The 24,627-nt window shown below is 31.7% G+C and overlaps 2 protein-coding genes across 6 annotated transcripts; both read left to right on the top strand.

Annotated features, from left to right (window-relative positions):
* The first annotated feature begins 1,254 nt into the window (after window positions 1-1,254).
* Window positions 1,255-5,506, top strand: LOC133786215 (FRIGIDA-like protein 3). 5 transcript variants are annotated; one of them, XM_062225437.1, is made up of 6 exons: window positions 1,255-1,432; window positions 1,727-1,781; window positions 2,363-2,466; window positions 3,008-4,065; window positions 4,567-4,739; window positions 4,869-5,506. In XM_062225437.1, exons 4-6 carry the CDS (start codon window positions 3,018-3,020, stop codon window positions 5,286-5,288), a joined length of 1,641 nt encoding a protein of 546 aa, XP_062081421.1. In that variant the 5' UTR covers window positions 1,255-1,432; window positions 1,727-1,781; window positions 2,363-2,466; window positions 3,008-3,017; the 3' UTR covers window positions 5,289-5,506. The 5 variants fall into 5 exon arrangements, with proteins under 5 accessions (XP_062081421.1, XP_062081409.1, XP_062081426.1 ...); XM_062225425.1 differs by lacking the exon at window positions 2,363-2,466 and having other exon boundaries at window positions 2,992-4,065; XM_062225419.1 differs by lacking the exon at window positions 2,363-2,466 and having other exon boundaries at window positions 1,256-1,432.
* Window positions 5,507-6,779: 1,273 nt separating this feature from the next.
* Window positions 6,780-9,210, top strand: LOC133786206 (S-adenosyl-L-methionine-dependent tRNA 4-demethylwyosine synthase-like). Its single transcript, XM_062225410.1, has one exon. The coding sequence runs from the start codon at window positions 6,987-6,989 to the stop codon at window positions 8,931-8,933; it is 1,947 nt and encodes a 648-aa protein (XP_062081394.1). The 5' UTR covers window positions 6,780-6,986; the 3' UTR covers window positions 8,934-9,210.
* Window positions 9,211-24,627: the final 15,417 nt, after the last annotated feature.

The raw sequence follows: 24,627 nt of genomic DNA, 5'->3' as shown, positions 1-24,627 counted from the left end.
AGTAGTTTCTAAACACTTAAACTTAAATAAATAAAATTAAAAATTAAAAAAATTAAAATAAGATATTTTTGAGATATTTTAGAATGATACTTAATTAAAAATAATTAATAATTAAACAAATTAAAAATAAGATATTTTTTAGATATTTTACAATGATAATTATTTTTAAATAATTAAACAAATTAAAATAAGATATTTTTGAGATGTTTTACAATGATAATTATTTAAAAATAATAAAAACATATGTTTTATAACTTAAATAAACATTTAATTAAACTTAAACTCACTTATTAGAATAATGTCATATTAAACATATAATATAATCTACTTTGAATTAGCAACAAATAATTTTTTTTAAAAATTAGTAAGAAACTTAAATTTAAAATTCACGTATAATATTTAATGTTACATTAAACATATAATATATAATCTTTTAGTGTTACTCCAAAACTCATAAACTAGAACAAACATAAAATTAAACAAAAATAAATAAATTATTTAATTAAAATATAATATTTATTTCAAAATTTATATGATATTAATATAAATTTAATAAAAATAATTAATAAATTCTATATATTAAACTAAGTAAATATGTATATTACATCTAGTATATATATAAACACACCCTAATTCAAATATTTATAGCATCATTCGTACTAATTGCCAACATAGTTATTTACAAATTGAGCTATTAGTACGACTTTGCAGAGATTACGTTACCTTGTTTAACTGACAATTGTTATATCCATACAAGTCGGGAGTTTATCCATTCCATTTTTTAACACATAATAATAATAATTTATAATATAAATACAGTCATTTATTCCTATATTTATATTACAATCAAACAGATTTCAGACTACAAAGATTCTTTTCAACTTTTTGTTTAATCAAATACGTTAAGAACAACCAAAAAAAAAATAATACCTTTCACGAATGGATCATTATTTGCTGAGCTGAGCTAACGTTTTATTTGTTTAAATTTAAAATAATAATTTTTTTAAAAATTTTATTTTTCAAATTAAACTCCCGATAATTTAATTAAAAATGAAAAAGACAAGTCGTCAGTGTGAGCTCATTATAGAGAGCCAGGTGGAAAGCTTAGGAGCACTCCAATTATGGATGAGAGCACTCGCCCACTAGCCAAAAGCAAATAAACAGTGTTAAGCGCCCGACACTTGGGGTGGGGAAGTAGCAAAAAAGAGAGTGGCCGAAAAAAGTAAAAAAGGAAAGAAGGCTGCCATGCGATAAAAACATCCTCTCTCGCTTGTCTCAACTTTCCTCTTTTCTCTCTTTGTCTTTGTGCGTCTATGTAGGGATTTGCAGAGTAGCAGCCACTCATCTCAAGTTTCGACCTAATGGATTGATTGATTCATCGTTTCTACCCCAAAATTATCTATCCTTACACCTACCTGAATCATCTAATCAGGTAAAAATTCTCTCTTTTCTCTTTATGATGCACTGTTCTGATTTCTAATCTGTTAGTTTTAGCTTTTTTAACCAGATCGGCGCTGTTTGTTTACGAAGAAAATGTCGTCATTTTCGTAGAAAATTTTGGTTACTTCGGAGATTTTTCTCATTTGGAGTAGCTAATTTTGAGAAATTTCTGTCCGGACGTACTTGCTTGTTTTTCAGCCGCTTCGTTTTTGTTTATTTCAATTTTACTATTTTTCTTGGTTAGGGTTTTAATTATTATTGATATTTTTTTTTAATTTAACATCAGGCGATCTCATAGTTGGATATCTTATTCGTTGAATTTGAGCTTGTTATTATCACTGGTGAGTTTTTTTTTTCTTTTATTTTTTTGTCGTTTTTAGCGAGTTGTTTGTTTTATCTGTTCGATTCAGCTTCCCACGATGAGTTTTTTTTACTTCTTAATGGTGAATTTTAGTCGTCAAGTGGAGTCTTAAGTAATAATAAATGCATTTTTCGAGTTGATCATCGGAGAAGTGAAAAGGGTTGTAGAAACTGGCGAGGCTGGGTAGTGAAGTTTCTATCATTTTACCGTCTAGTTTGTTCATATATAATGATTAATTTTAAGGAGTCTTGAGAATAATGTTTGTGTGTATTAGACTCGTAGTTTTGGATAAATGGAATTCTTTGTTTGGTTGGGAAGATTTGTTGCAGGTACTGTCTCAGGGATGCTTTGACGTAAGAGACCATATGGGTTACTTTCCAGTGTTTGTGATTTTCAAGATGTGTTTCCGGCATGACATTGTAGTAGTCTAACACTCTAACTATCAGCTTTTATAATATTAAAAAAGGTTCACTTCGCTTGTATGTTATGTATGAAAATTTTGTGTCCCAAGAGACTTTGAAATGCTGATTAGAGACTTCTTTATGATATGTGTTAATTAAGATGGAAGATGATCAACAAAAATTACATGTGGGAAGTATTGCAAGAATATATGTAGAGTGAAGTAAGAACGCAAACCAAAATTTATGAAAACATCATCCCTGGCGGTTAGTGCTGTTAATTCCTCCTACTTTTGGACATGAGATGTTTCATTATGATCTTTCTGTCTGGATTTGTAATTTTACATGGATCAGATGTTTATTATTAAGTTATTTTTGGAGTATTATCTTATTCAGAATTTTATATACATAGAATTTTCGTTATGCCTTTGGAGTTTGGATGGTACATATTCTATTGTTGCATCTGTTGTAAATGATTCATTAGTTCTTTTCTATAATGAAAGGCTAGTTACTCACCTTTTTTTTTGTGGGGTGTGTGTGTGTGTGCGTGTGAAGTTCAGTGCCTTTGCTTTGTCAAAAGTTGTTATTTTGGAATAGGCATCATGGTATCAATAAGAGGCCTTTTCTTTTGTTAGCATGCATTTGGTTAGCCTGGTGTAATATCAAATTGCATTGCATGGTATTGAAATTGTAATTAGTTGAGTTTGTTCTGGTGGATTGTGGTCCAATTTTATTTCTGCAACCTATTTTTATTGGTTGCATTTAAATACTTATATCCTTCTTTTCTTATAGCTTGTATTGCCTGCAGATTCTCTGTCATGGATAATACTCACTCAGTTGCTACGCTGATAGACTCTACGACCTCGAAGATACAACAGCTTCAGAAAGCATTTGCTGAACTTGAAAGCCACAGGGCTGTAACCCTTAATTTAAAATGGAAAGAACTTGAAGAACATTTTCACGGGCTTGAAAAGTCTTTAAAGAGGCGTTTTCATGAGTTGGAAGACCAAGAAAAGGAGTTTGAGAACAAAACAATGAAAGCCCGAGATTTGCTGGTGAAGAAGGAAGGAGATATAGTGGCCAAGGAACAAGCTTCATTGGACAAGCTTCAAGAGAAGAGGGATGCTGCTGTATTTGCTATTGCTAATGTTCGAGATAAGCACAGGAAGGTTTCATCTGATGATCCAGCTGTTGTGACTACTGAGGGTCAAAAAGCACAGCCAAGCATGGACGAGACACCACAAGATGTTACAATTTCTGATGGTAGCTTGGAGGGAATGAAAAGTCTTGAAAATGAGCATGCAGGTGTGAAGTCTTATCCCCAGTTAGTGAAACTATGTAAAGAGATGGACTCAGAAGGGCTTCACAAATTTATATCAGACAACAGAAAAAATCTTGCTGCCATAAGGGAGGAAATTCCATTTGCATTAAGAGCTGCAATCAATCCTGCATCTTTTGTGTTAGAGTCTTTGGAAGACTTTTATCGTGTGGAAGCTCCCAATATGGATGGAAAGAAGGATTCAAATCTCTTGGGTCTTCGCCGCACATGTATCATGTTGATGGAATGTCTGAGCACTTTGTTAACAAGCCTAGATTTGGTCTCTGCTTCTGAGGTAATCACAGAAGAGGTTAAGGAGCAAGCAAAAGAAATTGCTGAAGAATGGAAGCCAAAGTTGGATGATCTTGATCTGGATGCTAGCAATGGGAACTCGTTAGAAGCTCATGCATTTCTGCAACTTCTGGCAACTTTTAATATTGCCTCTGATTTTGATGAGGAAGAATTGTCCAGGCTAGTACCAATGGTTTCTCGTCGTCGACAAACAGCTGATCTGTGTCGTTCCCTTGGACTGTCCGAGAAAATGCCAGGTTTGTAAATTATTGTGCATATGAATTTGAGCATGTCATAGATCGCCTGTTGATATTTTTTACTGCTAAAGTGATATTAGAACTAATAACCTCAGCTTGTCAAAATTAGATGTATTTCTTTCCCTTTGAAAAACTTTGATGATGGCTTGGTGCTGCTATATTTGGTCTCTTCCTCTTTCTTTTAATCTTTTTTACTTTTTTTTTCCTTCTATACATATATATATACCTCATTATTTCTTAAGGATTGCTATATATGTTTAATCCTGGGTGATTGTAAAGTAGTGTGTACATGTGGATCTTGCACTTGCACCTTTGTGAAATCCAGCTAATCAAGTGAAGCTCACTTTGCATTTGCTGGCAATTCTGACGAGGCTCCCATTGCTCGGTGGGGATGGATAGATAGATGGCAATTCTAGCTTCTGACGGAAATACATTAAAAAAGAGGAAGTTCTGTTACAATTCAAATTTCCAATCACTTTTTGTTTTCATTGGATTCTACAGGTGTAATTGAAGTACTGGTTAATAGTGGAAGACAAATTGATGCTGTCAACTTGGCTTTTGCTTTTGAACTGACAGAGCAGTTCTCTCCTGTGGCTTTACTGAAATCTTACTTGAAGGAGGCAAGAAAAGCTGTTTCACCATCCAAACCAGGGAATACATCTCCCACTGTTCAGGTGCATGGACTTTTAGTACAAATTTGAATAACTTACATGCATCTCATATTTTGTAATATGGGTCAACACCGATACAAGCGTGTTGGTAAAATCAAGCAAGTTTGCCTAACCACTGTATTGTTGTCTCAGAATGAGGTGAATGAGCGAGAGTTGACTGCTCTTAAGGCTGTGGTGAAGTGCATTGAAGAGCATAAACTCGAGGAGCAGTACCCTGTGGATCCACTGCAGAAAAGGGTTATCCAGCTGGAGAAGGCCAAGGCAGACAAGAAAAGGGTGACTGAAGCAGCAAAGCCTCAACCAAAGAGACCTCGGGCTAACGGCGTTGGGGTTGGGCCTCGTGTTACTAACATTCCTGCTGAAAAGACTTTCTATCCTAGAGTTGCCGAAAACAGGTATCCGCAGTACATGTATGAACGACCCTATGTCTACCCCGGACCAAATGACAACCATTGTCCTTCTCTGCTCGGTTCTGCAACTTACAGTCTCTCCCCAGGACATGGCAACTACTTTGCAAATGGCTACCAGTACCAGACCGCATATCTTCACTAGTTAGAAAAAATGGCCAAAAGGTGACTGATCCTCATGTTAACGGTTAGTCTTAACCCTGCAGAACGTTGATGTTCCAATGTACGAATGAACTTAGTACCTAAAAAAAATGACCCAGAAAAACGAGAAAAAAAAAAAAAAAAACTTGTTAATTTGTTAGTTGATGTACCAGATGATATTTTGATCCTCTAATATATGCACTATTGTTTTTCTTTTTTGTATATACACTTGTTCCATCTTATCGTATGTTTCTTAACCATGAGATGCATGCACAAACTATTTTGCTTTTATTGGTTTTAGTGTCTTACTCAATATTTTATGTATTATTGTCAACAACTCCCATTTTAATATAGCTCTAAGGATTTCTTTTCTATTTATGGATATCTGAATTCCTAAATTAAGGTCTTCATGGATATGGAATTACGAAATGATTTTAAAATTAAAAAAAAAAATTGAATATGTAGGACTTTCAAAATATTTATTGATTTTGTTTTAAAAATGCTAAATTCTTTTTTGTTTGGAAAAAAGATTTATTGAAACTAAAAATTTGTTTTTAATTCTTTATTTTATTTTATAAAAAGAAAAGAAAAAAACCAACAAACCTACTATTGACTACTAGATGCAAGCGACGTTTGTATATATGCAAGTTTGCTTAGTCTTATTTATAGAATTTATTAATTATTTTATTAAATTTTTATTAATGTAATATAAATTTTAAAATAAATATTTTATTTTAATTAAATAATTTATTTATTTTTGTTTAAGTTTATGTTTGTTTTAATTTATTTATTTTGTTTAAGATTATATATTATAAATTTAATGTAATATTAAATATTATACGTGGATTTTAAATTATGTTTATTGTTAGTTTTTTTTTTTAAATGTTGCTAATTCATAATAGATTATATTATATGTTTAATATGATATTATTATAATAAGTGAGTTTAAGTTTAATTAAATTTTAATTAAGTTATAAAATGTATCATTTTATTATTTTTAAATAATTATCATTGTAAACTATCTCAAAAATATTATATTTTAATTTGTTTAATTATTTATTATTTAAAAATAATTATCATTGTAAAATATTTGAAAAATATCATATTTTAATTTATTTAATTATTTATTATTTTTAAATGATTATTATTGTAAAATATCTTATTTTAATTATTATTATAAAATATTTCAAAAATATCATATTTTAACTTTTTTTTTTAATTATTTATTTTATTTAAATCTTAAATTATCTATAAATATAAAAATATTATGATATAAAAATATTTAGCTAAAGTTAACATTAAAAAATAGAAAACCCGTAAAACCAAAAAAATTTCTTTTCTACACATTTAATATATATCTAAATGAGAGTGCAATCACTTCCAAATGAAATAAAATAACGGTTAAATACGATAATTTTTTATTATTATTTACTTTAGAAGCCTTTGGTCTCATTATTATTAAAATTTTCAAATTTGCGATAGATAAATCAACCATCCCCATAAATGGTTGAACAAATATTCTCAAATATTTTCATAGCAAGCTAAAACCTCCATCGCCAATCGCCAGCCATAGCCGTCGCCGTCTAGCTTGGTTCTCACTCACTCTTTCACGTTCATAAACTAACTTCGTTTTCTCCTCTCCACTCCATGAAGCTCAGAACACTCTCTCACTAAATTAAGACTACATATATTACTTCCCCCAATGACCCTCTCTTCCGTTCCGGCGCGTCTAACTCTACTCGCCCTCCTCTCTGCCACCACTTTCTACTGCTTCTACAAATCTCGCCGCCTCAAAAGCCTGAGATTCTCCTTAACCCCTAACCCTAGAACTTCATCTTCTTCCACTCGCAAAGCCAAGATCCTCTTTATCTCCCAAACAGGTACCTCCAAAGCCCTTGCCCGTCGTTTACTCAATCTTCTAGCTTCTAATAATTTCGAGTTTGATCTCGTCGACGCCAAGGACTACGAGCCAGAGGACCTCCCTAAGGAAACCCTAGTTTTGATCATCGCTTCGACATGGGATGATGGGAAAGCGCCTCCGGACGCAAGGTTTTTCACCAATTGGCTAGCGGAGAGTGCCGAAGATTTTAGGGTGGGGTCGCTGTTGCTTTCGCAATGCGAGTTTGCAGTGTTCGGAGTCGGGAGTCGAGCCTATGGCTCCACGTTCAATGCAGTGGCCAAGGACTTGTCAAGGCGGATGAGAGGATTGGGCGGCGCCGAGATATTGCCGGTTTGGGAAGGAGATGTGGATGAGGGCGATGTCGATGAAGTTTTCGACGCTTGGAGCGGGAGGCTGCTTAAATTTTTAAAGGGTGAGATGCTTGAAAATGGTGGCGTGGTTGCTAATGGTGTAAGTGCCGAGAGTGATGCAGAAAGTGAGGAAGAGTCGGATGATGAGTATAGCGCAGAGCCGGACATTGTTGATCTTGAGGATATTGCTGGTAAAGGACCTTCCAGGAGATCAGCAGCAGTAGCCCAAACTAATGGGGTTTCAAATGGGAAGAAAGATATGGTTACTCCAGTAATCAGGGCGAGTCTGGAGAAACAGGGGTACAAAATTATTGGTTCACATAGTGGTGTCAAAATCTGTAGATGGACAAAGTCGCAACTCAGAGGCCGAGGAGGTTGCTACAAGCATTCATTTTATGGTATAGAAAGTCATAGGTGCATGGAAGCGACACCTAGCTTAGCGTGTGCAAATAAATGTGTGTTTTGCTGGAGACACCACACAAACCCAGTTGGAAAAAGTTGGCAGTGGAAGATGGATGATCCTCTACAAATTGTGAACTCTGCTATTGACATGCACTCAAAGATGATCAAGCAAATGAAAGGAGTTCCTGGTGTTACACTAGAACGGCTAACTGAAGGTCTGTCTCCTAGGCATTGTGCCTTATCACTTGTTGGTGAGCCTATAATGTATCCTGAAATTAATGCACTTGTCGATGAGCTGCACCGGCGGCGGATTTCAACTTTCTTGGTAACAAATGCTCAGTTCCCTGAAAAGATTAAAGCTTTGAAGCCTATTACCCAGTTATATGTAAGTGTCGATGCTGCCACAAAGGATAGTTTGAAGGCAATTGATAGACCCCTTTTTGGAGATTTTTGGGAGAGATTTATTGATTCTTTGAAAGCATTGAGAGACAAACATCAGCGAACAGTTTATCGCTTGACTCTTGTGAAAGGGTGGAATACAGAGGATATAGATGCATATTTTAACCTCTTTAGCATCGGTAAACCGGATTTTATCGAAATCAAAGGCGTTACATATTGTGGAACATCTGCTACTTCAAAGTTGACGATGGAGAATGTGCCTTGGCATGCTGATGTTAAAGCTTTTTCAGAGGCGTTGGCATTGAAAAGTGAAGGAGATTATGAGGTTGCATGTGAGCATGTCCACTCATGTTGTGTCCTTCTTGCTAAAACGGACAAGTTTAAGATTGATGGCCAATGGTTCACGTGGATAGACTATGAAAAGTTCCATGACCTGGTGGCATCTGGAAGACCTTTTGACAGTAAGGATTACATGGCTGTCACACCATCGTGGGCTGTCTATGGAGCAGAAGAAGGTGGGTTTGATCCGATTCAGTTGAGGTACAAGAAGGAGCGACATCACAAGAAATCAAGCCAATCCACTGCCAGACCAGGTTAGAGATCATTGGCACTGGGCCGTGAGGATTTCTTATCTTTTTTGTTATTTATATAGTTTTTTGGTTACCTCTGTGCAAGAATCTTCTAAATCCTGATCGACTGGGTAGCGACATTCGTTTTTTTTATTTTTGCTTGTTAAGAATTATGGAGATACATCTAAAAATCAGAAAACTAGTGATTATTGGAGTGACCTATGAGGTTTAATACTCTCAATATGTTTCATGTGAGACAACACCATGATACTTTGGATATTGACAATGGAAACATCTCTTTGTGTAGCGATTGAGTTACAAATTCGGGAGGTGCACTTTGGTTCCTCCTTAAAACTTTATGTTACAAATTTAGCTAACAATTATATTTAACAAATAATTCTTGAAACAAACTTTATATGTAGTGGAATTAAGTTTGATACGTTACCTCAATCTCTTCTAGAATTAAGTGTGCAGTCCATGGTACATAGAAGCCTTAAAGCGCCTTGCACTTTACAATATTATATGTGACTGAAATAACGGTTCTATAATCATTCTACGTGAGTATATGTTATTATTAAGTGGTAAGTTTTAGGGGTGTTGAATAAATTTTGCAACCTGTTCACTCTAAACCCGATAACTCAAGCACTTTTCTAACTGGCCCAATTTTTACATTGGGCAGGGTGGAATTTGATGCCAATCCGTCCATTATAATCAAATTCGTCCAATTAATTTTTATTTTTTAAAACATATTTATAAATTAGTTGGTAGGACTTGAGAGACTATTATCATTGGATTTTTTTAGTGTCATGTTTAAAATTTTAATTCAATGAATGTTATAGGAAAATTGCTCTAATATATAAATACATAAATAAATTAAATTGTCTTTATAATATTGTTTCTGTATAATTTATATAAAAATAATCTATTTTTAAAAAAAAAAAATATTTCCATATTTTTTAATTATTCTTTAATATGTTATTTAAATATTAAAATACTTTAATTAGAAATTAAGACTAGTAAAAAAAATTAGGCTGCTTAACCTGCTCAAATATATTGATTGGGTTGGATACTAGGTTTTGGTTAATTGGACGGGTTACACGTGTGGGCAAGTGTTTTGTCCTCATAAATACAGACATTTTGTTGACCATAGATGTAGATGACTTCCAGAGGTATAGGTTAAGTATTATGTAATTGCATGTACTAAATTAAATAAGGTGTTGATAGAGAATTAAATTTAATTCTGGCATAAATATAAAAAGCTTTTCTCCACTTACAAAGCATAGAAACAAAATAAGTTGAACAATTCTACTCTGAATCCGCCATTTAACCTCATGTAACCTTATTTATTTATTTATTTTGAAGTAGTAAACTTTCATTCAATCAAGTAACAAGTAGTTTACAAAGACTATTACTGTCTTATAGGGTAAGGCAAAAATTCAAGCAACCCAAAGATGGCAAACCAAGCAATTTATCTTGATAAAACAAAGTACCTAGGAACTAAGCCCCTTCATTCCTAACACCTCAGGGCATATAGCCATACGAAAATAAAAATTTGGGTTATAAACCCTCAGTTCCACACAGGGGAAACAAAAAGAAAGTCCCACGTAGGGGAAACCATCAAGCATACATTGCAAACAACAACTCAAAGAAATAACTAATAAAAACAAAGTATTAAAAATATAGGACATGGGAGGTCCAAATCTGAGGAAACAGAGCAAAGACCCAAGAAGTCCCTTTGCCTTTCGTCGTGGACGATGCCGGAGAAAACCCCAAGGGAAGAGAGGTAGCCAAAGGTTCTTCCTCTAGATCTCACGCATCAATGTCGAAGGTGCCGACAAAGGTTCTTCCTCTAGATCTCACGCATCAATGTCGAAGGTGCCGACATCTCCGTACTATAGTCTTACCCTATAATAATAATAATAATAATTTGAAAATTGAAGAGCATCGCCATTATATTGTTGAGGTTGGAGAAGCAAATGAACACACTCAGGTTGAGGGTGAGGAAATTGAGCAGCATACCCAGGCTGAGATTGAGATTGAGATTGTTGGCCTATCATCATCTTCAATTAAGCTTCTAAAGTATATATGTGTTGTTTCCAAGTATTCTGTTGTCGTGGTTCTTATTTTTCTTGCCTCTGAAATATGAGTTGACCCTCTTATAAATGTTAAACACTATGTTGAAGCTTTTTGAATATCTCTTGTCGACACACAACCAAAACTTTACACGAATACAACCGCGATGCTCAGAACTACCCAAAGCTTTGTTAAGATGTCTGGCCAATTTTCAAGAGTTCACCCCATTCATTCTTCTCAAATAATTCATCCTAAAAAACACGTTAATTAGTTTATAAAAATAAAGCTTAAAGTATATGAAGTATTAAAGTCAACGGAGATGATCACTTTTGTATTGTGTTGGGATCATACTATTATCAGCGAATGCTTTACATATATCCGATTTATTTATAAATAAGTTAACATGACCTCTGTAAACTCATTAAAAAAAAATGGTGTTTTGTTTATGTCAATGTCAACCCATTAAGTTTATTGTCCGTGTTTTCTGCCTACGACAATGTGGCCTAAGTCATGTCGTTTAGTCCTCTTCAGAAGCTAGAACTTAATCTGGGTGTCGTTTATATCACTATTAGAAAACATGTCCGACTGGTCATCAATAAGAGTCACTCCTCAAGAATTTAGTCATGAAGTGGCCTTTTAGAGTTCCTCGAGTCATAATCCCCAAAATCAACTTATCAAAATCCCCAAAACCCTTTCTCTGGGGAATGAGAACATTCTTGCTAAGTGTCAACCAGAGAGATACTCGGGGCCACAAACTCTTGGTTGACATCTAGTGGCTGTAGAGATTGTGATGTCGGCCCAATACAAGCGACAAAAGGGATGTCTCACGACGTCGCTTGACTTGGGGAAATGTGCAATTAGCACTCTGACAAATATCATAAACACATTTACCAATAAAGTAATGGGCTTAACATTCTTGTATTCCAAATATCTAATGGGACCCACATACCTATTTTATAGGAAATAAATCTTTATTTATGTATATCTAATCTCATTATGTGAACATATTATTGTAATAAGCTCTCGTTAATGAGCTTAATCTCATCAACAGTCTATAAATAAAACTAGGATATCACTTGTAAACAAATCTGAAAGAACTTTCATGCAAAGACACTACATGAACTCTAAGAGAATTTGAGTTTTGCAAGTTTTTCATCCTTAATACAACTGACTCGTAGACTATGACTAATTAATAGCTTGAACCGCGTAAAACTTGGTGTATAGTCTAATTTTCTTTAAGTTTTGCATTTTATTAGTAGTTGACGGAAAAACATGTCAACAAAGTTATTTATGACATATTTAATAGACTTTATATTTTTTTGGATCTTGTGTTGTCTTATTACTTATATTGACCTTGAGTTTCAACAAATTATTTTATAAAATATGTATTTTGTAAAATAGTTCAAACAGACTCTTAAACCCAATTTTAGTCAAAGTTTTTTAAACTAAAATTACAAATAATTCACCAAATTAATAATTCAACACAATTATTCACCAAATTAATAATTCAGCACAATTATTCTGCCTCACCTCATAACTGTGTTGTTGTACTTATTCACCAAAATTGTGTTCTCAGACTCCTATTTATGACTCATTTTAACTTTAACATACTTTAATGTGATATGTTTATGACTAATTTAACACTAATATGATATGTTTATGATCTATTTAATTACTCTATTTAATAAGCGAAGTAGCTCATTAAAGGGCACTATTACTTTTCTCACCGAAAAAAGATGTTAATCACTAGGGAATATTTATATTTTTAATCCCATATCATATTTAAAAAAAAAACTGGGCTGGTTAAGGTTTTGTAAAAAAGAAGCATTCATTATTAAAAAAACTGGGCTGGTTAAGGTTTTGTAAAAAAGAAGCATTCATTAACAGTTTTCTATATATTTCATAATTATCTTTTAATAGTAATAATATATAAAAAATTTTATTATTAAAAACTTTCAATTGTAGGATGATTTATTACGTTGAAAAATTATAACAATTTAATTTAAGTACTGACACTAAAAAAAAAATTATTACATGCTCACAAATTCAAAAATGTGGTATGTAAAAACTCAATAAAAAAAAAAAAAGTGGTATGTAACACCTTTAAGCACTTCTAATGGTTGTTCTATTATTATTTAAAATACCTCTTCAAAACTTTTTTTTTTAATTTACTTTTAACTTTTATATTATAACATACATCAACTTCTCTATTTTTTTTTTCTATATCATTTAAATACTATATTTTTAAATATGTTCTATTCATTTTAAATATTTTCTTTAACTATCAATAATATATTTATATCTTTTAATATGTATAATGTCTATCACATAATTATATTATAATACTCTGATACAAGCAACGTACAATGCATGTTTGCTTAATTTTATTTATAGAATTTATTAATTATTTTATTAAATTTGTATCATTGTCATATAAATTTTAAATAAATAAAAGAATATTATATATAAAAGAATGACATAAACATATTAAATCAAAATATTGTTTATAATTTTTTTAAATATATATAATATGATAATTTTTTTAAACATAAATGATAATTTCTTAATGAAAATTTAAATTATGTATTATATATTGCTATAATGATATTTTATAATATTTAAATTTATATTAATATAAGTATTAAATATTTAGTCTTGTATTATATATTATTATAATAATGATATCTTATAACATTTGAATTTGAATTTATATTAATATAATTATTATCTATGTAATCTTATAGTAAATATTATTATAATAATGATATTTATAATATTTCAATTTATATCAATATAATTAATAAATATCTATTTCTAGTTAGTTTTAAAAGTATATTTTACTAAATATTTAGAACATTTCATTATAGTTACAAACTGTTAAAACAAAAAAAAATTATTATCTACACACTTTTTATATGAAAGAGATATAAATATAATGTATATGTAATACTCTGCTGAAATAAATTAAAAATAAAAAATAACAATAAAAATTTATTAAAGAATGAAATATAATAATATTATAAAATATAGGGAATTTACCCATTTGGTACCCTATGTTTTTGCAAAGTATCACTTTGGTACCTTCTGTTTTCAATAATACTCATATGGCACCCTGTATTTTAAAATTATACATATTTGATACCCTAGACTCAGATTTGATAGATAAAATTTTGTCAATATGATCAAACTGTAATCAGTTATATGTAATTAAGTAATTAAATTTAAATTTGGAACTTACATAATTGACAACAGTTTGATTAAATTGGTAAAATTTTATTAATTAAATTTGAGTTTAGGGTACCAAATATGTAGGATTTTAAAATACAGGTACCATATGAGCATTATTGAAAACAGAGGGTACAAAAATGATATTTTGCAAAGACACAGGGTACCAAATAGTTACCTACACTAAAATATAAATAAAATTCATTTACTAGTTATGTAACTATGTATATAAATATATAAAAAGAGAAAGAAAAGGAGAGAAGAGCATATATATATATATATATGTCCTATTAGGGATGTACGTTGGTTTAATTGGTCGAGTTATAGCATATTTTAAGTAATCCAATGTAAATATTGGATTGCAAACATCCAATTGTAACCCACTCAAATAATAAAATACAAAAATTAACCCGCCCAATGATTTTGGTGGTTTGGTCGGGTTGAACCGTTCTTCAACGTTTTTTTTTAGTTTTCAAATAATCAACTTCAATAAAACTAAAAGTATAGTTTTGTCAAAAAAAAAGTATAGTATACATATTTTAAGCTTAAAAATATTATATTCTAAATTCATTGTTAAAAATATAGAATTTCATTATCTTTATTTTTTAAAAGATAATTTATGTAATATTATATAATATATATTTATATATATGTATAAAAAAAATTCTTATTTAGTTTATTTGGTTTATTTGGGTTATTTGGGTGAGTTGAAATATTTTCTAACCCGCCAAATTATCAGATTGGGTGGTTTAAAATTTTGTTGGGTTATCTGAGTTGCATTTTTTACTGGTTTAATCAGTTTAGTTTGGGTGGTCTGCCAATTTTTTTGAACAACCCTGTAAATAAATATATATATATATATATTTGTGTGTTTGCTTTTATGTGTTTGTGAATAATAAAAGATAGAATATGAAAAATTAATATTATATGTTTACATAGATGAATAGTGTGATATAAATATAGCTATGAGATAAGCATTGTCTTTATTGATACTTTTATTTATTGATAATTTAGGTGTTAATTTTTTTTTGTCCTAATAACTTTATTCTCTTCTAAAGTATTGTTTAAAATTTGAACAAATTAATGTTTTCAATATATTGTTTAAAATTGGAAGAAATTAATGTTTATATAATTTTAATATGATATATTTTTAACTTTTTTAAATTTTTTAGGGAATTTTTTATAATTTTATACTCATTTAAAAGTTCATCTTTATAAAATTGAGAAATACTATCAGACAATTTTACAGACATACGTTTACAACTTGACACGTGATTTTATTTTTTACTCAACTAAAAAATTATTATTATTTAACTTAATTTACCAGAAATAAAAAGTGCTAAGTACATATACTCATTCTTTAGTAAATGATGCTGGCTCGAAGTACATGTATATAGTTTTTTTTTCTTGCTATTTTTCTTTTTCTAATGATATATATACTCATAGTTAACTAGTGACTTGCTTATCTTTTTTTTTTTTTTAAAAAAAAAAAAAGAGGACTTAGTTATAATTGATATAAATATGTGCATGCACATATGAATGTGATTCAAAAAATTAAATACAAACATAATTATTCATACATATTTTTTTATGTTTATACTTCTATAATTATTTCAATTATAGCTAAATACTTTTTTAAGAAATATGACTAAGTGACTATGTAACTATGAGTTATATCATGAGGGGTAATTTGAGTATTAGATATATTATAGGGTTATCGGGTTATGAAAATAAATATTTAGAGATATATTTGAGGATAGAAAGTCTAGGAGGGGATATTGGAGAAATTTACTATTTTGCCCTCGGGGACGTTTTGATACCCCGAGCCTTGAGGTAACCACATAGATTAAGTTAAATAAAACAAAGTAGCGGAATAGTTAGGAAACTTAGAGAAACCGACCTTAGACTCTACCATATTCTCTCTTTACTCTTCAAGCTGCACTAAGGGGAAAACTCTTGAGGAAAAGCCAGGGAAATTCAAAGTTACAAGCTGGGAAAATTGGAGAATTGTAGCTTGGAATCTAGGGGATTGGCTCATAAGTTTTATCCAGCAAAGGTAAGTTTTTATCATGTTGAATTGTATCAATTTATTTGCTGGTTTAAGGTTGAATATCTGAGTTTGCATGTTGGCTGAGGTTGTAGTTTGTTCTTGTTGGTTTGGCTGAATTTGGAGCTAGTCTCTGTTGGGTTTTGAAGCTGATTCTGTGCTAGAAATTATTAGGGTGATAAGCTGGGATTGTTAGTTTGGTTTTGGGAAGGATTGGCTTGAAGAAAACGCAGGAAAAATGGTGAGAAATCTGGGTTTGGAGGTGAGGGTCGCGGCCCGTATGCGCGCGCGGCCATGGGAGGCCGAGAAGTTCATGCGCGCCGCGGTGCTTGGTGTGTGCGCCGCGGCTCGTGTGGGTGTCAGTGAAGTGCTAGCCTCTGTTTTGAGGCTAGCCGCGACACTTGAGGGTGGGGCCGCGACTCTTAGAGCTATTTTGTGTGTTTTAAGGGTGTTTAAGTTTGGGAACTCAATGGTTAAGGCTCGGGATGGATTCTATCACCCGGATTGATAGAATTCAAGGTCTCGGAGGTTAGGGGTATGGTTTAAAGTTATTTAATGAATTAGAGCTTGATGGATGGATATTGTTAATGTGTTGTGACTAGGGTTTCGGCGATGCTCAAGTTAGAGGACTGTGCTCGGGACATCGATGCTCGGAAAGCTCGGGACTCAGGTAAGAAAACCCTTGTTCCCATAGAGCTAGTATGCAGGGCTGAGCCCAATGTGTTTGAACTGCAGGGCGTAGCCCTTTGACTGAATTTGCTAGAATTCTGTACTTGCTTATTATGCTATGAATGTTATTATGTGAATGATCGGCAAGAGCCGGGAACGATGTAGGCCAAGGTCGGCAAGGGGCCGGGAACGACGTTAGGCACGTTGAGTGCAAGGCCGAGTACGGCAAGGGGCCGGGAGCAGCGTTGAGCACGTGGAGTGCGAGTTGCCAGGACGAGTCCCTAAAAGGATACTTGGGATATCCTCACGGTGTGGACCGCTGTAGAGTCCAAGAAATTTACTTAGCTAAGTAGATAATAGTATAATAGTAATAATAGTATTATCTTTATGACTGTGGATTTTTGGTTCAGACCGGGATTTAGTTGGACACTCGTAGTAGTACTTGTAGATTTTCTAAGTTTAACCTATAGTGTAGGAATATTAATTTTAACCTAAGGTTTGATTAATATGACTGACATTGAGGATAATATTTATTATACTATAAGGTTTAGATAAGAACCAATAGGATTATAGCACATGTTATGTATGGGTTATTAATGATTAAGTATTTTTAGGATTAAATTTATTAAGGGTAAAATTTGAATGCTCTAAGGTCAGTCGGCAGCCTTGAAAACGTTAGAGGGCTTAGTCAAGACTGTTTACTCCATTCAAATTAAGCTAAAAATGTGTAATTTCGTGTTTAAATAATCAGCGTATGCCGATATATCGCAGCTATAGGGGGCGATATATCGCAGCACGAAGATACGAAAAATACGAAACGATGCACGACTGCCTCGGGCATACTGGCCCAGGCGATATATCGCCCCTCTCAGCCTATTTTGAATGTTTTTGAAATCATTTTCCATTCAACCCTTTAACCTCTTGATAAGTCCAGCACCTTTCTGAACGAGTCTTCAGCCTCTGCTGAACAATAATTCAAATTATTTTCACTTAAAAAGCCATTATTTTTATTCAAGTTAAATGAATATCTCTTCATTCCTAAACTCTATAAATAGGACCCAGTACCCAACCATTTATTCATCTTTTACTTTAAGTTCAGAGGCTGCAAGTTGCTAGGTGAGTGTGAGAGTGTAAACACTTGGGTTGGGAATCATAAGCTTGATCATTATAAGCTTATCAAACACTTGGGAAGTAAGATTTTATAGCATTTCAGTTCAAGGTTTAAATCGGTCTTATAAGTCTTCAAGGTAACCCAAACTCTAGTTCGTTTCTGTACTTTTTCTTTAAAAGTTCTCATAGCCTTCTACTCATTCTAACATTATTCTTATTTTGGTTAGGAAATCTAAGTTCTTGAGCAAAAGGTTTTGGTAAGTATATTTTAAAAGTATAGTTCCTTCATCTCTTCCATCTCTTTCATCTCTTCTTTTTTTTTCAATAGACTCACTCTTTCATAAATGGTTTTTAGGAGTGTTCCAAAGTCTCAACTCTGTCCTCATATTCCGGTATTTTGGTAAGGAAAATAGGATAGAATTCATATGTTATATGTTTTATATGTTATCTTATGTTTTTATGTTATGTATGTTTGTAGGCTTGGGCATATGACCCATATGACTAACAAGCCCCAAATGGATTATGGGCATATGACCTGCTTAGCTAAAAGGACCTCACTAATCTAATGGGCATATGACTTGTTTAGTCTATGGGACCCCAAGTAATAATGGCCATTATAGTATGTGTATGATATAAGTGTTATGTTATGTTTTTATGTTTCTTATGAAATTTATGTATATGATCTATGTGTTAGAATTTTCCTTGTTGGGCATTAGGCTCACTCCTTTTTGTTTATATGTGCAGGAAAATAGTCTTAGTGGCGGGAAAGGTTCTTGGAAGCTTGGAGAATGTGTATTGAGGCGGAATGGATTCAAGAGCCGAGCGTTACGATTCGAGGATGTAGTTTTGTTTTTATGGTTTTTACATGTATTTTTCCGCACTTATTATGTAATCCCTTTTTATTTTAAATTATGTTATGTTTTGTTTTCTTTAAAATAATGGGATCCCATATCCTACTTGAGATTTTATGTAAGTTTAACTCTTATTTTTACAAGTTTCTTAATAAAGTTATGGTATTTTCACTTGTAAGTTTTATTAAAGATTAGTATGTATAGTTTTCGTTAATGGTCCAAGAGTCTAGAGTAGTTGGGTCATTACAACCGCGAACCCAGGGCTTGGTAAACACCTGGGACGGCTAGGCCGTATGTGTTTAGCCCATTGGTGGCCTGTTTATATGCTTGATATATGTGTTGCATATGTTATCTGTTTGTGGGTTTTATTGCTGGGCTTCGGCTCACAGATGCTCTGTGGTGCAGGTAAGGGTAAAGAGAAAGTCAACCGACCATGAGTGTAGCAGGCGTGAGGCGGCGTGTGCATGTTGGGCCAGCCTGGCTGCCACAACCAGAGGATTTTGGGAGATGGTTGTAAATAAACTTAGATTTTTTCGTTTAGTGGACTTGGTTCGATTTATATGATGTAAATGTTTCTAAACTGTATTTTGGGATCCCAGGTGTCAAACTTTTATGATTTTCAATGAAATTGAATTATTTCTAAAGTTTCTCCTCTGTTTATGGCTTAATTACACTATTTATTCTAAAACCTCAATTAGCGAGTTGAATGCACGTTTTTGAACTCACTTAGTAACGACTCTAAGGAAGTAGGGCGTTACAGTATATTTAATTAGGTATCAAATAAAATAATATACATTAATCCACTAAAATTCAATACAATAGAATTTTGAAATGAAAATATTTTCAAATTCCATTTTTAAATGGAAATCGTGAAATAAAAAAAATAAAGGCTTTTCCCACCAAAACAATTTATTAAAAAATTGAAAGAGTTTTATTCCTAAACTTAATTAGTAGTATTTCTAGAGTCCAATTCTTCCCCATACTACCAGTGAAATGGAAAATGTATAAGTAATTTATGAAGTATATTTAATTGGGTATCAAATAAAATAATAGTAAAAAATATATTATCTATAAATTATTTATACTTTATAAACTATTTATACTTTTGTAATATTAATAGTTAAAGAAAATATATATTTAAGTATTATAATACTTAATTTATAAAAAAAAATAGTGTTATTTACTTTATTTATATATCTCTTCTATATAAAAAGTGTGTAGATAACGGAAATTCTTGGTTTTAACGGTTTTTAATTTTTTTTCTGTTTACTTTAACGAAATATTCTTATATTTAACAGAATATTCTTATATTTAACAGTAGATTGTAAACATGACTTAAACTTAAATAAAAATAAATAAATAATTAATTAAATAAATTAATATAAGATATATTATTTAAAAATAATAAAACTATACATTTTATAATTTAAAAAAAATTAACTAAACTTAATATTATATAAACATATAATATATAATCTTTTGTTGTTACTGTCAAATTCAAAAAGTAGAACAAACAAAAAACTTACAACAAAAATTAATTAATTAATTAAAATATGATATTTTTAAAATATTTTAAATAATTAAATCATATTTATTTAATAATAATAAAAGCATATATATCATTTTTTTATCTTATAAATTTGTGTAATAGTTTGTTTTTTATCAAGTGATTGAAGTTCTTTTTCTTCAGCAAATTCACCAAATGACATTGCGAGATATATTAGAAACTAAAAATAATTTATGCATATATACTACTATCTATGCTATGACTTATTCTATTCTTATTTTATTTATATTATTAATTTTTTTTAAAACATTATTGTATTTTATATATTTGTCATGTAGCCATGTTAATATATATCTATGTCAACGTTATGTTTAGATATCATATATGTAGAAATTATTGATATAAATATTTATATACACTATAAAACTATAATTCATTCTATTATATATATATATATTAAAAAAAATAAACAGTGAACTAGTTTTTATTAAAATTATAGACAATGTTTATAACTTTAAAATTAAGCAAACGTGCATTGCACGTCGCTTCTACCTAGTATATATATTTATACTCAGTCATATTATTTTAAAAATGAATTAACTATAATTGAAATAATTATAGAAGTATGAACACGAAAAAATTATGCATGAATAATTATGTTTGTATTAAATTTTTTGAATCTCATTCATATGTGCATGCACATATTTGTATCAATTATAGCTAAGTCTTTTTTAAAAAAAATAATAATAACTAAGAGCACTCTCAATGGATGCTTTACTCCATCATTTAAAATACTTCCCCAAAACACACATTTTTCTATTTTATCTCTAAGTTTTACATTATATCATACATCAGCTTCTCTATATATTTCTCTACATCATTTAAATATTATATCTTTAAACATATTTTATTAATTAAAGTAATATAAAATAATTGAAAAAAGAAATAATAAATATATATATTAAATGGATGAGAGAAAGCTTATAAAGAAAAATAATAATATTAAAATATTATATAAATAATATGTAAATGTTATGTAAATGTAGATATGGATTAATTGGAGTTTGTGCATAGCTGTTATAAATATATGTATAAAGGAGCTGATGGAAGATGTTTTTGTGAGTTTTAGCTAAATATTATAGAGAAAGTGTATTACAAAATACACCACCAAAACATAATTTTTTATTATTTACCTCAAATTTTTACATTATATCATACATCAGTTTCTCTATTTTTTATCAACATCATTTAAATATTGTATTTTTTAAAAATATTTTATTCATTTTAAGAAATAAAATAATTAAATGTAATAGTATTGCACTCATATATATACAAAAGTTTATAAAAAATAATAAAATATTTATAGCTTGCTAAATAGTATTTCACTACATATAGAGAAATACTATTCATTTAGGTAAAAAAATATAATTTTACATCACCCATTGGAAGACTATTTAATAATTTTTTCTCTATATTATAAAGAATTAGACATTTTAACTCCTCCACTAAAAGTGCTCTAAGTTAGTAACTATGAGTATATATCATTAGAAAAAAAAAATTAGCATATGTACTTGGAGCCAGCGTTATCTACTAAAGTAGAGTGTATGTAACACTTTTTACATGGGAAATTTTACCCTTTATGCATCATAACATATTTAATTTTTTTAAAATGTCAACTTAAAAATTCTCCCCATAATATGCCCCCTCTTATGTTTTGGACAAAAATACCCTCCTCACTCAAATTTAACACTTCACACATTTTTTCTCTCTATCTCTTTCTCTCATCTCTCATTTACAGCCATTTTTTCACAGCTCGGAAGTGGAACGGATTGGAAGTTTCTTGGCGTTTTTAAGAGAAAAAATCATGGGTAAGTATCATTTCTTTAATTTACTTATGAATATGAAATGCCATGGTTAGATATTAGATTCAAACTGTTCCGCAGTTGAGTTTGTATTTTTTTCTGCAATTTTTGAATTGTTCTTCGGATCTGGGATTTCCAAAATCGATGGTACATCGATGCTCCATCGATTCCATGTCGATGCTAATGCGAACATCTAAATTAGATGATATTTTTGATGTAATATCGATAGTGTATCGATGTCATATATGTTGATTTGGTTCAGCGTCGATATGACATCAATGTGGCATCGATATTACATCGAAATTGAATCGCATACATAGGGCAACCATTAGCATCGATGCCACATTGAGTCCATATCGATACTGAGGCGAATTTCGACGTTAGTATCGATGTAATATCGATGGTGTATCGAAATTCCATCGATGCCATATATGTTTATTTGGTTCAGCGTCGATGTGGCATCGATGTGGCATTGACGCTGAACTAAATAAACATATATGGCATTGATGGCATTTCGATACACCATTGATGTCATTTCGATACTGAGGCAAATATCTAATTTCGATGTTGGTATCGATGATGTATCGATGTTGAATCGATGCCATATATGTTTATTTGGTTCAACGTCAATAAGGCATCGATGTGGCATCGAAATGGTATCGCATCGAAATGGCAACCATCAGCATCGATGATGCATCGAAATGTCATCGATGTGGCATCGATTTTGAACTACAATACAGATTTTCATAGGCATCGATACATCATCGATTTACCATCGATTCTTCATAGATTACACTTTATTTTTATAATTTTCTTATGTTTTTTTTTTGTAAATTTGCAGGTTCCAGAGTTAATATAATTGTTTCTTACAACGGTGTTTGGGAACAGAAAGGAGAAAAATGGGATTTCAAAGCTGGTTCGAACACTATAATACATGTACCAATTGATGTTGGTTACATAGAATTATTGGAGAAGTTGTATTCAAAGTTGAAAGTGGATAAATCATTGTTTGACTTAAAGTTGGAAGTGTCGTTTACATGCAATGATTTTAGCGTAGATCCCATTAAAATCACAGATGATGAAGGAGTTAGTGCTCTTATTCTTGAAAATTCAAAGTCCTTAAAACATCGGGTTCCTTTATGCGTTAGTTCGATTGCAAAGAACATTTCTCTTATTGATCCATCTTCTAGAGCGAGTGTTAATATGGAAAATCATAATCAATCATGCACGGCTATTCCACAAACAGCTCATGGGCCAAGTGTATGCATGGGAGGTCCTAGTCATAATGAAACTTTTTTCCCCCCAACAAATCTCCCGCATGATGATGGGTATGAGTATGAGCCTTATGTCAATGACGATCCAGTTTCCCTTTTTGGTGATGATGATGAAAGAGTTGAGGGGTGCAGTAGTTCTGATGATAAATCAGAGGATCAGTTGTCGATGCTACATGTGGTTCAAGTAGATAATTTAAATGTAAGACCATTGCCAAGTCGTCAAGAAAGCCAAGGACGGAGGACTGCTGGATCAGAGAGCAGTCGTCCAACTACACAAGATGATGGAAATAGATGGAGTTCTCCAGCGTATACTGCTGAAGATATCCCATGCCCCTCTTATGTTATCCCCACGTTATCTGGGGTGAGTTGTGGAGTAATAGAAGTTGGGAAAGTTTTTGAGAACAAGTTAGAGTTGAAGACGAAGGCACACTTGTATGCAATGAAGCATAACTTCGAGTTTGTGGTGAAGAAGTCAGGTACTGAAGTTTGGCATATCACTTGCAAGGATCCTGATTGTGGGTGGAGATTGAGGGGGAAGAGAATTCCTAAATCTGATATGTTCGAGATAACTCATTTCACCAACAAACACACTTGCTCACTTGACCTCCGACATAAAGGCCATCGACAAGTTGCACCTTGGGTTATTGGTCATTGCATAAAGAAAAAATATCAGACTGGATCGAATGCGTACATGGCAAACAACATAAGAGAGAACATTAAGAATGATTATGGCATTGAGTTGTCATATGGAAAAGCTTGGAGATGCCGAGAGAAGGCTCTTTCTTATGTCAGAGGGACACTGGAAGCATCCTACCAGAAGTTACCATCGTACCTGTTCATGCTTCAACAGAGAAATCCCGGGATTTTGACAGATTTTGTCACTGAGGAAGATCGATTCAAATATTGCTTTTTCTCACTCGGAGTTAGTAGAAGAGGGTTTTGTACATGTTGTCCTGTGTTATGTGTGGACGGTACCTTTTTAAAGACAAAATACGGTGGACAGATGTTATGTGCAGTCGCGCTGGATGCAAATAACCATCTATATCCAGTTGCATTTGGTATTGTGGATAGTGAGAATCATGATTCTTGGAAGTATTTCATGTCA

This window comes from Humulus lupulus, chromosome 1, assembly GCF_963169125.1.
Source record: "Humulus lupulus chromosome 1, drHumLupu1.1, whole genome shotgun sequence".
NCBI classification, from domain to species: Eukaryota; Viridiplantae; Streptophyta; class Magnoliopsida; order Rosales; family Cannabaceae; genus Humulus; species Humulus lupulus.
This window is presented reverse-complemented; position numbering and strand designations above follow the sequence as displayed.